Source organism: Populus nigra, chromosome 19, assembly GCF_951802175.1.
Source record: "Populus nigra chromosome 19, ddPopNigr1.1, whole genome shotgun sequence".
NCBI lineage: Eukaryota > Viridiplantae > Streptophyta > Magnoliopsida > Malpighiales > Salicaceae > Populus > Populus nigra.
The window spans coordinates 9,204,247-9,218,413 of NC_084870.1; the positions used below are offsets into that span (position 1 = coordinate 9,204,247).

The 14,167-nt window shown below is 35.2% G+C and overlaps 3 protein-coding genes across 4 annotated transcripts; 1 reads left to right on the forward strand and 2 right to left on the reverse strand.

Moving 5' to 3' along the window:
- Positions 1-911: 911 nt before the first annotated feature.
- Positions 912-3,483, reverse strand: LOC133679834 (uncharacterized). Of its 2 annotated transcripts, none has more exons than XM_062102540.1 (3): positions 3,431-3,483; positions 1,562-1,811; positions 912-1,437 (listed from the first exon to the last, which is right to left on the reverse strand). In XM_062102540.1, the coding sequence occupies exons 2-3, from the start codon at positions 1,793-1,795 to the stop codon at positions 1,117-1,119; spliced, it is 555 nt and encodes a 184-aa protein (XP_061958524.1). In that variant the 5' UTR covers positions 1,796-1,811; positions 3,431-3,483; the 3' UTR covers positions 912-1,116. The 2 variants fall into 2 exon arrangements, with proteins under 2 accessions (XP_061958524.1, XP_061958525.1); XM_062102541.1 differs by having other exon boundaries at positions 1,562-1,787; positions 3,431-3,478.
- A 1,933-nt stretch (positions 3,484-5,416) lies between these two features.
- On the reverse strand, positions 5,417-7,375 carry LOC133679097 (uncharacterized). The gene has a single exon (XM_062101606.1). It carries the CDS (start codon positions 7,195-7,197, stop codon positions 5,605-5,607), a length of 1,593 nt encoding a protein of 530 aa, XP_061957590.1. The 5' UTR covers positions 7,198-7,375; the 3' UTR covers positions 5,417-5,604.
- A 3,156-nt stretch (positions 7,376-10,531) lies between these two features.
- Positions 10,532-11,329, forward strand: LOC133680537 (LYR motif-containing protein At3g19508-like). The gene is made up of 2 exons (XM_062103542.1): positions 10,532-10,806; positions 10,902-11,329. The coding sequence occupies exons 1-2, from the start codon at positions 10,612-10,614 to the stop codon at positions 10,953-10,955; spliced, it is 249 nt and encodes an 82-aa protein (XP_061959526.1). The 5' UTR covers positions 10,532-10,611; the 3' UTR covers positions 10,956-11,329.
- The last annotated feature ends 2,838 nt before the right edge of the window (positions 11,330-14,167 follow it).

A 14,167-nucleotide genomic window follows, 5' to 3' on the forward strand; every position in this document is an offset into this window, starting at 1 on the left:
CTCGATTTTTTAATTTGGTTCAGTTTTTTTTATTTAGCTCGATTTATTTTTATTTTTTCGATTTTAGTTTGGTTCGGTTCAGTTTTTTCAGTTTCAGGTTTATAAAACCAAAACCTAACTGGTCGATTTTTTCAAAATTTTAATCGACAGTTCTATTTTTTCAGTTATATTATTTTTTGTTTTCTCAATTTAATTAATTTTTTAATTTTTTTAATCACCCTTGATATACGGTGTTGATAAAGTTGAAAGCAAATACTATATTCAAGATATTACCCATTGATATTCATAAAAACAAAATCTAAAAACATGACATAACGCTTGAAATTATTGTTTTTTAATTTTTATTATTTTTCTAATTAATTTTAATTTTATTTATTTATTTATTTCAAGTTTAAAATTTTTAATTTAATTTAATTAGTAGTTTACTTTTTAGAAATTCTCATATAGTAGAGTTTCCATTAAGAATCATTTTATATAACAGATTAGAACTGTTATAAATAGAAGATTTCTAGTTTATTTTTGAAAATTTTAGACTATTATTAGATTTAATAAAAAAAAAATTATAGCTTCGTGCTGCGTCAACTTTTATGTGATATATCTAACTCATACAATTGCACTCAATTATTCAGGCAAGGGTAAAAGCTCGTGAACATAACTGAACAGTGGTAATTGGTAAAGATTCTAATGGGAGAAACGAAGACTGATAATTTCCTTTACCTTGTGAATAGGAGAACGACATCAGGCTAGATCTCCTACAACTCTGTAATGGCATAGTCCTCCAGACTGGAAAACAGAAAATCAACTCGATGAAACTCTTCAGTAAGTGCAAATTCAAATGCAGCATACGCTTTCAATTCTCCGACCTTGTCACATAACATGCTAGTACAAAAATTACCTCAAAATGCAGAAAATGTTCAAATCAGAGAGTGAGCTCTATTAAGTTCTCAGACTTCCGTATTTCTTCCCCCATTCGAACAAAATACAAGATTATAAATTATTTACATGAAAGGTCTTTCACTATCAGTTTAAAAGAGAAAGTTCTTTGCAATATATCAACAGAAGAGTGAGGGAGGAAGGGGAAGGATTTTGCAACTAGTTTGTAGGCAAGACTGCTGCTCATGTAGCATATATGACTTTTGCATCATCTCTCTCATCATCTGCAACTGTACTGGATAATTCATCAAGAGGGGGCATAAGTTCTGACTCGTTCACCAATTTAATTTTCTTCTTGATATCATCAAGCTCAGCTTGGACAGTAAATAATCTTGTCATTAGCTCGGATCTTTCCCTCTGCCAGACAATCCTATCATTATCACGTTGCTGCTGAATGTCCTCCAACCTTTCTTGCAGTTGAGTGCACCGGAGGCGAATCTTATTTAGCTCCTTGGTATGTTTAGCTTGACCTAGCTCATCAGCCCACTCGAAATATCCACATTGCTGGCAATAATAAGAACAGAGAAAATGATGATAGGCTAATAAAATTGAACAGTAAAATTCAATATTTTCAGATTAAAAATATATAATATAAATTCACATTCGAAGAAAAGAAAGATGCAGTTACACTATCGATTCTCATGGGGCAATTGTAGAATAACCGAGATGGATTCTTGGTAGTATTTGATACTCGCAGTTTTGCGAGACGTCCACAATAGCATTCCAGGCAAGCATCTTCAGGGGCACTGGACTCAAAATCTTCTGGGGTACTCAACTCGAAATCTTCAGAACCACTCGTCTCAGAATCACTCATTTCAGAACCCTCAGAGTCACTCATTGGTGAATCTTCGAGGCTGCTCATAATGTAAATATGAAACCTGTTAGCACCAAAAATTAGTTTTGTTATGACATCAATCCAGTAATTGTTCTTGCAAGTATCACTTAGTATACCAAATACATGAAATAAGGACAGAGAATAGTTTCACCAATCATGCTCTATTTGTGAGCCTCTTACAATTATACTCCAATTTATCCATCAGGAAGGGGGGGGGGGGGACTAGAATGATGCTAGAGCACATAATAGTTGGCAACAACACTTTCAACCTAAACCTTAAATTTTCATAGTATGAAACATTTTTCAACACACCAAAAATTAGTTTTGTTATGACATCAATCCAGTAATTGTTCTTGCAAGTATCACTTAGTATACCAAATACATGAAATAAGGACAGAGAATAGTTTCACCAATCATGCTCTATTTGTGAGCCTCTTACAATTATACTCCAATTTATCCATCAGGAAGGGGGGGGGGGGGGGGGACTAGAATGATGCTAGAGCACATAATAGTTGGCAACAACACTTTCAACCTAAACCTTAAATTTTCATAGTATGAAACATTTTTCAACACAAATTCCAGAATCTAATATGATACAGGGTAGTCAAAGCTTTGCAAAGACATCAATCCATGACCAGTTAATATAATATTCTGTTCAAGAATCACAGAAGACTTAAACAACAGCTTTTTCCCTTAACCAGAAGAAATCGCAGAGTCACAAATCACAAAGAGAGATGTGAACACGCTCAGAAATCATTGTTTTGGCTTTAAAGTCAGTCCGGAAAATGCAGTAATGTTACCTCCAACTGCATGGAATGGACTAAATCAAGTGAAGTAGCAAACATTCCTTACCTTTTCAGCCAAAGCCCGTATAAATCTAGGGAGTAGGAGATTCAAACCTGAGAATTGAACTCCCAAAACCCCATTACACAGTCCTTTTACCGCTCATCATCACCAGTGTCCATGGTAAATCTATGTTTTAAATAACCATACATCCACTACTACCCCCCCCCCCCCCCCACACACACACACACCCACCCACCCCTACACCATTAGATTGCCACGATTGCTCCACTATAACACTTATACCCAAATCCAAGCTAAAAATGAAGTTTGTTCCTTCTTCTTTTTTTGTTTTGCTGCTTTTAATGCGAGGAACCCCACCTTAGGCGGGTAAAAACCGAACACATGACAACCTCAATAACCATGTCAAACTGATTCAATGTCCAGATCATTCTAGATGATAACACAGAACAAATAAGCCACTCAACAATGTATACGATCAGGTATTATAAATTCGGAACACACACATTAAAGAACAAAATAAACCACAAATGCAAACAAAAGGAGGAAACTAAAGTGGCCCCAGTTGTTTTATTTGTATCAATTCCATTTATTTAATTAGGCTATCTCATTTAATCAAATTTAAAGCTCAACATTCTCGTCAAATTAATACTATAATATTTTCATCACAGTTCACACTATCCAGTCGTATATGGTGATTTCACTGGAAGACAGCAGTGAAAACACAGCAGAAATAAAACTCAAGTACAAAAACCGAAAAATGCAAGAAAGTTTATAAGAACGTAGCAGGAAGAAGAAAGATTGCTGAATGAGATGAAACCGTAAATTTGAATCATCGAAAACAATGAAATGTCTGACCTGGGAGGAGTGGATAGTCACAGGGGAAAGGAAATTGAGAGAAGGGGGGGGGGGGGGGGGGGGGGGGGGGTGTAGCTCAGTGAGAAAACCGGAGGGTTAAGTTAGCGTGAAGAAATTAGAGTGACTGACGGGAGGATGCATGGGAGAAACAATTAACATGAGAGAAAAGTCGCATCAGGCATGGTCAAGGTTAATGGTGTTTTGATCCCAACTTCCTAGTTGTCTTAATTTGGTCCTTCTACTATAATTGTTTTGGTCCTAATTTAATCTTCAACTTCCTATTACATTAAATGACGACTTATAGAACCTATTAAGCTCATTTGGTGATTTGTCTATGGTTTTTTTTTCCCATGATGCTTAGTTACCAAATTAATTAATTTCTTAAGGGGTTAACTTGATGGTTAAAGAGATTTGCTCGTTTTTATTATTTTTAATTCAAACATTAAGATTGACATTCATAAGAATTCATTAAATTTCTCTTGTGTGATAGGTTGGCATGAAAGATTTGTTCTATCCGTGGTTAATGAATGAACGTACTAATTCGAGAATAATATCTTTATTGCTCAATAAATAAATAAAAAGTTACAAGCATAAAAAAAAGAAACATTTTAGTTTATTTATTACTTTTACAAATTATTATTATTATTATGAACTTGTCTTCTCTGTATTTCTAACAATTTTAAAAACCTTTAAATTTTTTATTTACTATTTTTTTAATAAATATAAAACAATTATAAAATCCGCACATTACGACCAACATGTATTAAATTCTTACACACTTGCTAGTAACTTTTTTAGTTTTTTATAATTTTATACAATACTAAGGTTAAGAATATATATTGTAGCTCAAATTTTTTTTTTATAAACTAGGATCATCAGTCGTATATTTAATTTTCAATTTAAAATTACATAAACAATCTGTTTGATTTTGGTTGAGTCCCAGACATCTCTTTATGCTAGCTGATGGCTATGTTAGTACAAAATAGAGTCAACAATAAAAGGACAATATTAGAATAAAAATAGTAACGGTACCAAAGTAAAATAAACTTAAGAGCAGAGGAACCAGATGCTCCATTAACCGAGGGAAGGCGTCATGTCATACACGTGAACGTGGTTGCATGAAATTTCTGCGAAATCGCGCGTGAGAACAGAATTGGGAAATATCAAAGGGAGGTGGGCCACTTCCCCCACTTGGCAACGTAAAGAAGAACCCAAGACAACCATGTAGGTAGTGGCCTACTGATAAGAGTTTGGGATTAAAGGATTTGCTCCCTATTAAACCCTATGACTGCTTATATGATGGTCACTGGAGGCTTACATGGTCGTTAACTTCAGGGCTAGTGGGATTAGTCGAGGTGCGCGCAAGCTGGCCCGAACACCCACGATAATAAAAAAAAAAAAAAAAAGAAGAACCCAAGACCTTTGCTTCAGGTGGGCTAGTCTTAGAATACGAGACTTTCATGGCCCATGACTACCTATATAGGAGTAGCAGATACTCCCTACCAGGAGGGATCTAATTGCCACAAACTCGAAAACTAAAGGGACTACAATGAAAACCCCACAAGTTGAAAAGCAAGCTAGACATCAATTTAGCTCGAAGAAATGCATTGCAACCAGTAGTAAAACAAATATTGAACCATAATCAGCAGCTCGGTTTCTTCACAATTCTGAAATTTATTTTTCAATAAATTATTATATGCAATTTGGTTTGCATGTTTTGATGCATTATGTTGGCAAAATTTATTATTATTTTTTTCGAGATGAAATTTAATTTTCAAAATTTGAACTTAATTTTATATTTGTACATGTCAACATCCTAACCGTTGAACTAATTGCAAATCTAGCTTGATCAAGTTTTGGATCAACCTAGTCGGATTGGATTTAACAACAACTATATTAAAGCTGATGATGTAACTAAGCTTTTGATAATATCAGAGGGAGATCATGTGCATGAGTCTAGCGAGTGCTAAGAAGAAACTACATCAATTTCAGAAAAGTAGAAACAAAATACTATATATTACAGCATTTGCTTTAATATTGCAGACATTCCATGGAGGAAAGGTACAGCATGCAACAACATACTATATATTACAGCATTTGCTTTACACAAACCCCTTAATTTCTACAAATTTACAAGATAGTCGAAGTCGCTTTCTGAGTAATTAAAGCTCGGTCTATTTAGCAGGAATTATGGGCAAATCAACCTCATCGCACCACTCTACACTCCTCGTCTCAAAATGTGAACTCTTCACCTCGCTAGGGCAATAACTCACCCAAACTTGCCCTCCTAGCCTCCACTTCAAGACACTGCCTTCCGTTTCCTTGCTCAGTCTCCACTCTGCTCCCTCCCCATACTCGTCTCCTGCAAAAACCACCCCTCCTGTTTTTGTAAATGGTCTGTTTGGTCCATTGCATCTAGTCCCAAAGCTTTTGCCATTCCTGCCACCAACACCAACGCTGTTACCATCACCAATTGGTTTCCGTGTGGCAACTTCTTGACCCGTCATGTTGTCATATAAGACAGCATCAAAAACAACAGCATTCCCTTCAACATCTTGGTCACACCTCCAGCTTTTCATCCTTGTCTTTGTTGCCATCCCTGATCTCGTCTTCACCTGCGGGACCTTTGCTTCACCATAACTACCTTTCAAAATCCTTTGAACTTCCACCTCCTTCTCCCCGTTATATGTGGACCGACCCAAACACAATCCACCCACATAAGTCGCTCCAATTTCTGGCCCAACCCAGACTCGAGCCCGTGACACAAAATGCCTCTCGTCATCATAATCCACACCTTCATTTTTCTTGAACCCTAATCTCACCACGTGGAAACGTAAATTGTTGACACGTGCATTGACCTGAATATACCCATCATAGAATCGAACTGCATATTCCAACTGGATAACTGCCTCCAACTGGTGGTGTGCCAAGGCATATTTCAACACAGTATCCTTAGCTTCAAGGATACAAAATTTATTGTTTCTAGGGCATGTAGGATTCATTGCTAAAATTGGAGCGTAGCCCTTTAAGACCCATAACCCATAAGCCTCCGTTGCATAAGATAACCCAACTTGCTGGCTTGCCAAGGGTGCTAATGTTTGTAACCCAACTCCTACTTCCCTTAAAATGAGCCATTTTGCTAACATGTAACCCATTGCGCGCATAAAACATAGCTCAGCATCCACCCCCACTGTAAGTAAAAACGTTCGCAGCACAGGTGCTTGTTTACACGATAATGTTTCCAGGTGAGGACCCAATACGGACTCAAAGCACAGAGACCCAGCTTCGGTGGGTGCGTCAAATGCACACAACCAAAACAAGCGCGTGATAAAAACTAAACTGAAGAAACTTGAAAAGGACTCAGGTGTGTGAGAGTCCATAATCCAAGATACCGGGTCGGGTTTTAGCTTTTGTAGTTGGGAACGTGGGCAAGTGCTATTGTGCGCCGTGGGTGAACGGACTATGATTTCTTGGAGGAGCTGGAGTACAAGAGGGAGGAAGGGTTTTTCAGAGTTGAGAGGGCAGGTGTCAGAGACCCAGAGAGTCTTTGGAGCATCAAAAGGATGAAACCCCTGTAAACATATAGTGAAAGTCACCAACGCTTCCGAGTTTGACCCGGCAGTTCTCTCAGCTTTGAGTTGAATAGCTCGAGTTGGCCCGTCCTGACTCGATTTCGAACTCGCTAGCTCAAATATGAGCGCTGAGTCTGACTCGTCCCACTCGTCCGAGTTAGGTATCTCACATATCCATGACCAAATGTCCATCATCTTGGCTGATGTCTTGGGTTTGGCTGCTTTTGTTTGTCTATGACTGTTTGGAAGATAGGCAACTCTGGAGATGGGTTGATTAGTAATGCAGGTTTACATAAGATTTTAAAGAGAAAACGAGTGATAATGGGCATGCCAACTTGGAGTTAACAGAAACCACGCATGAGAGCTGGTGGTTCTCGTGGTTTTGTAAGGTGTTTGGTTTGAGATTGCATTAAATGCATAATATTTTCTTTATTGAACTCTTCTTCTATATATCTCGTCTGGAGATGTTGAAAGATAAGTGCTTGAATGGCCAGAGGTCGCTGCAGGTCGACGACGACGTGGAAATTTAACGTTTTCTCGATGAGTCGCCTTACACGTATACAAAGGGACGTGGATAGTATGCATGGTGAGTTCTGAGTCACAGAAACTAAAGGAAAAATGCCTTGGATTTAACAAGAAACGCGTGTCTTCTATATATGGTCCACTGAGAATTTCGAAAATTATCCGCCAGAATTTGAATTAAGCAGTTGAAGGTGAGTCCAGCAAAGTAATTAAGTGCCCGTTTGGGAACGGAAGAGAACGGAAGATCAGTACTAAACTACTGATACGTTCATGAAAAGAAAGAAAAAGGCGGCCATGGTGGCTAGCTAGCTAAGAACAAATGCTCGGGTAGTACGTCGTCAGAAAGCAGAAGCACTTCTAGCATTAGTGTGTTCACACTTGTCGGGAATTTATGTTGCCCTAATTTTGACTACCTAAATTATATATATATATATATAAAGAGCTTAGTGATATTCTATGCTGCGGAAACGGTCAATATTTCCTTTTTTTAGTTTTTTTGTCACTCAATTTATTTTTATTTGATCATATTACAATAGATTAATTTGGAATTGAACATGGATATTTGTTTTGTTTAACTTGATATTTTCTGCTCTTGATGTTCATAGTGTTTGGGAACGGCGGTGCAAACTATATATTTAAAAAATTTAAATTTTTTTTTGCTTAAAATTAAAAATATATATATAATTTCAAATCGTTTTGATGTGCTAATGTTAAAAATAATTTTTAAAAAATAAAAAAAACTTCATTTTGATGTATTTCTAAACAAAAAACACTTTGAACTACCACCGCTGCCACAATCACAAACAAACCCTAAATAAAATCAAATCTAAATTGATGCTCAATTTGAAAATATTAAATGAAATTAGATTGAAAAAAAAATAAAATAATTAAATTAATGGAGACCACATTTGGACATTAGACAAGTCTTAAGCTTTTTTTTCTTGTAAACATTAGAGTATAGGGGAGAGATCCAACCTTCTTTTTGTTCCTTGATTTTTTTTTTTTAATTTGATCCATTATCATTGAGTTTTTTTTATTAGACTTGATAGTTTTTGTTAACTGTCTAGATATGGGGATCCCATGATGTCAAGAAAAGATTTCGACACATGTTTAATGCTCGGTTTTACAATATAAAATTTAATTTTAATGATCTAAAACAATTAAGTCTTAAGGGATCAAGTTTGACACAAACAATTATAGATACCGAAAAGGAAGAGCAAGATAAGTTTGCTAATGCATGCAACATGTGTGGCATGGGTGGTGAAATCACCACTTTTTAGTGACGTTTGTAGCTTCCTCCAATAGCTTAACTTCCTCCCATATCTAAAACAATTAAGTCTTAAGGGATCAAGTTTGACACAAACAATTATAGATACCACAAAGGAATAGTAAGATAAGTTTGCTAATGCATGCAACATGTGTGGTATGGGTGGTGAAATCACCACTTTTTAGTGACATTTGTAGCTTCCTCCAATAGCTTAACTTCGTAGTCCAAAATTCTGTTGGGAGCGTTGTGATGAGCTTTTTTTTTATAGTGTTACGAGTGTCAACGGATGAGCGGCAACGAGGCTCCAACGACTTTTTCTTTCTTCTCCTCCCACTTTTCTCTTTCCTCTCTTTAGGGTTCGTATTAATTTGCCAAAAATTAAAGATGTCCTATTGTTTTGTTTTTTTGTATCATTTAGTCCTCATTCTCTTGAATGCTATTTTTTTGTTTTAGATCTTTCTTTAAAATCAATTTTTTTTTCAATTTTACTCTTCAATATTTGATTGGTTAGGAATTGATTTTTATGATTTTTTTCCAATGATGCCTTCTCGTTCTCATGACTCAGTTCACAAGTTTGAAAGGTTAATTCAAGTTGACATTGATTTTTTTTCAAGTTCTTATTTTACTCTTTTTTTTTTTAATTTTATCATTCAATAATGAGTTTGTTAGAAGTCTGGCTTCATTATTTTCTTCAATTTTCTTTCTACGGGGTTATCTCGGGTACATAACCTAGGTCGCAGGTTTGAAGAGTTAGCTTGAGTTGACTCGGGTCTTTGTTTGGTTATTTTTAAAAAAATTGATAATTTTCCGGTTTTGTATTTCAACGTTGGATTGAGTTAAGAATTGAGCTTCCTAATTATTTTTTGTTTTGCTTTCTATTAAGTTATCCTATTTGTATAATTTAGATCACAGGGTTTGGTAAACTTGCCAAGCTTTGCTAGTGTATTTTTAGGTCATTGCTTTTAATTGATTTTTTTCATATAATTTTGCATTAGGTTGTTGGAAATTGGGGGTTATATTTTTTTATTTGATCCATGTGGTTATCCCGACTTCGTGCCATAAAATACAGGTTCAACATGCTAATTTTGATTAGGTTAATTCAAGTTTTTTTTTATTATTTAATATTGGCTCCGCTAAGTTTCCCTTTTGGCAAGCTTTTTTGTAATGTCCTCGTGGGTTTTTTTTTTCTATTCAGTCTATTTAGTATTATTATCTTCTTATCATCATATAATTAATGAAATTAGCGTATTTAACTAATCAGGTGTATAAACTAAGTCGCAATTTTCTCTTCCTTTTTTACAGTACCTCTCCAGCACATGAACGTATTTTTATATATTTTAAAAATATAGATATACCTATCGCGGATTACCAATCTACCTTTTGTTCTAGAAAAGCTAGCGGACAACGGACATTAGGAAGCCTGCTAGCAACATCTACATGTCGTCAAGCCATAGCTAGCACTCACGCCTATGATAAATGTGATGCTTTGGGGAAAAAGGAAGTGAAGCCGAAGTAATGGAGCTTCTGAGTTCTGAGCATTAGCTACTGAAAACATTGCAAACAACTAGGATGCTAGGGCCATCTAAAGCCGAGAGCCCAAAACTCTGTGATTGACAACTACCTTACATTTCACAAAACGATGCTCCGAGGCTCAAGAGTAAGCATATTGTTTTTGGACCTAAAGTCCATCTGCCCATTATAAGACCAACACTATTTGAGTAAAGCCCATTAATGGCATACTTAGGCCTCGACTTCTAGCGACATTTAGCGGCGAAACGGCATCTCAAGAGCGGGAGATCCAGTCAACGGCTCGAAGAGAAATGCAGAAAGCATTGGGAGTATATGGACAGGTTCTGCGACTAGTGAGGCGGTTACCAAAGGACTCGAGGCCTTATTACGCCAAATACGCACGCGAAAACTTCGTCAACTACAGAGATGTCGATGCCAGTGACACCCAATTCCTCGACGAGCTCTTCCTTAGAGCTTATAACCACTCCCTCTGGGTTCTCAACAAGGTTCCTTTTTTATATGCCTTGAATGCTTGTCTATTAATGTTTCTTGTGAATTGTTTTAAAGAGTTTTTATTTACGGAGGTGCATTACGAGTGCAGTATTCGGTTGATGAATCGGCTGCTACTAAACTGAAGGAGATTTGTTGCGGCTAGAAAAGGGAACTATACGTGTGCCTGCCAGGTGTTTGTCATTATACCCCAACGGGTAGTCACGAACTCTTATGTTTTCGAATTGTGAGGATTTATGACTTGTTTCTGCTCGGCTTTTAATGTGGTTGGATTTTTCGCTTATTTCTACATTTTTTAGATATTTATGTTTGCCGACGGGTTGTGTACGATTAGATTAATAACAGTAGTCGATTGAATGAAGTATCTCATTTTGATCAAGTGAGGTACGCTAATTCTGTGGTTTTCTTCCTTCCATATGTGTTGTGTTGCTGAAGAAGTATCGTCCATTTGCATTCCCTGTAAAACAACAGCTTGTATGCTTTTATTATTAATGGTTACAAGTAGGCTGCTTACATGAAGTGACTGGTTATACCTTAAACTGACATTAATTCTCATCTGCATTTCATGGATTACTAGTTGTAGTTTTTGCCCCCTTTCTGTCCAAGGTTATATTTTAACCTTTCAATTGTATTACTCGGAGGTTAATTTTTAATTTCCTTGCTAATCCTTCCTCTCTACTCTTCGACACCACACGATATTAACAATTATTCTTCTAAATATAATTCTATTGATTCAATATCGACCATGTCCATAGGATTTGTTGGTCAGATCATGTTAGCTCAATTTGTTTGTTAGGAACTTAACTGCGTGCGTGCATGTTTTAGAAATTCAAAAACTAGATTTATTATAATCACGTGCAATGATCCTTACGGGTTTTTAATTATTGAAAGCCCCTCTAAAAACTCGACATGAAATTTCCAACCTTCGAAACCAAAATGCTGATGCTTTTCTTCTCGGTAGAAGCTAAGTAAATCAACGATGGCTCAACAACCGTTAGACGGACGGGGGGGCATCATTGCCCTCTCGGTTAAAATTTTAAGTTATTTTTTTATTTAAAAATATTTTTAATAACAAGATATATCAAATCAATTTAAAAAAATGTTAGACTTCAATACCAGAAAGAACTAAATATCGAACCATGTAACTAAACATGGAGACCAGGCACATTGACGAGGGCAAGCGACCAGCGAGGTGTGGAAAGGCGCGTCATGCAACTAAGGAAATGTCGGGAAGGGATTGACTGTCAGACACCTCGAAGCTCTAGTTTCTAGCCAGGTCTGTTTCCAAGTGTCTCTTTCAGTAAACATAATTGCCACGTTCCCTCCATGTGTCTGCTGTTTCGTAGTTGCCAGCTATCAGCAGCTCAGGAGAGTGGAAACTGTACCAGCAGCGGCCGAATACTTGACTCATTCGTCACCGGCTGTTAGAATTTTTTGTTTTAGAATACGTTTACTTATTTGATATAATCGATTGAGTTTTTTAACTAAAACAAATTGCATGCATTTTCAACATAAATTTCTAGTATTAAAAAAATTAATTTGGGGTTTGAGTTATTGACGTTAGAATCCGTGTATTAAAAACGATTATTGTCTTTAACAATTGTTTAATATAAATACTAATTACACTAATAATTGTTTAAAACAATCGCTAATAAATTTTTATTAGCGGTCTATTAATAAAACTATAATTTTTACTAGCGGATGAGTTTAATCCCGGTATCTATGTATTAAGAGCGTGTTTGGCAGTGTGGTTGTGGGTGTTTTTTAAATAACTTTTCGTGCTAAAATGCATGCCTACAATGTTAAAATGCATACCTACAATGTATTTTTATTTTTAAAAATTATTTTTGATATCAACAACCGCGTTCCCAAACGGTGCCTAAATTGTGCTGGAGCGGTAAGAGTTCCCGTAAGGAAAGGGAAGGGTGTAGGACAGCAGTGTATGAACGAAGTGCGTGCGACTTCAATACGTACCTCATCTTGTAGCCGTCCATCACAATTGAAATCGTCATCTGTGTAACCCCTGATCTGGACTGCTCGTGATAAGATGGAAATGTACGATCTGTGGCTCTCCTGCGCGGCTGATCTTTCTTGAGAAACAGCTCGTGGGCCCACTTCTTATGTCAGTTTTGCAACATAATGAAAGCTGAATGTTTAACCCCCACGCGCCCTCTCTTTAGAATCTCCCACGCCCATCAAAGGTCAATCAGCTCCAAATTTTACTAGCATTTTCAGTGGAGTCTCGCGAATGTTATCCTCGTCTTTTTTCCTTGCCTCTGTAGTGTACCTCAAATTCAATGTATATGATGATTTTTAAACACGAGCTCAGAAATAATCCGAAATAATCTTGTATTGTTTGAGAATGTAATATAAATTGAGTTTTTTTAATTTTTAATTTTTTAAAAAATAATTTTTTTATATTTTTAAATCATTTTAATGTGTGATATTAAAAAATATTTTTAAAAAAATAAATTTTTTATTTTAATATATTTCTAAAAAAAATACCTTAAACCACTATCTTATATATTTCTAAAAAAGTATTAATAGTGGAGTTTTATAGAGGTAGTTGGAAACTTTCTTATATTTTTTTCATCCTTGCTTAGTCTCATCTCTTTTATATTTCTCCTTGTTTTTTTTTCTTTATCTGAGGCAAATTCACAATGAATAAAATTATTAAAATGTTATTTTATTTTAATTGTTTCCGGATAAGATAATAGTTTGTGTAATAATATTGAAAATTACCCTGTGAATTATTTTATATTATCTAAAATGCAAAATCTATAAAAATATGCTAATGGGTATTATTTGAGAATAAAATGTGTATTTTTCTAAGACAAAGAAAATAAATAGATAAGGAAATGGAGTTTTAATTAGAGAGATATATATTTTAATTAGAGAGAGACATATATTTTTTTCTTTTTTATTCTAATAAATGAGATTTTTATGAATATTTATTTCAAAGGATTTCAGTTTTTCATTTAAAAAGCATGTTGCTAATAAAAAAAAAATCATCAACAGGAGAATGAAAGTTCCCATGATAAAATAAATTTCATTTCAAAGTTTAAATCGTTTGTCTTCCATGTACTGTCTATTTTTATTTTAACATAATTAGATAAAATATTCTTTTAAAAAACTGCTGGATAAAAATACCAGCTCCATTCCATTTTAACTTTAAATAGATTATTCACTGATGAATACTATTTTTCTCGTACTTGTCTTGAATTATAATTTGCAACGATAATGTCAGTAACAAAGCTATCACAATATGTTTGTTGTTGATTTTTAAAGTATTTTTTTATTAAAAAATAAATTAAAATATTATTTTTTTATTTTTAAAAAATTATTTTTGATATCAAC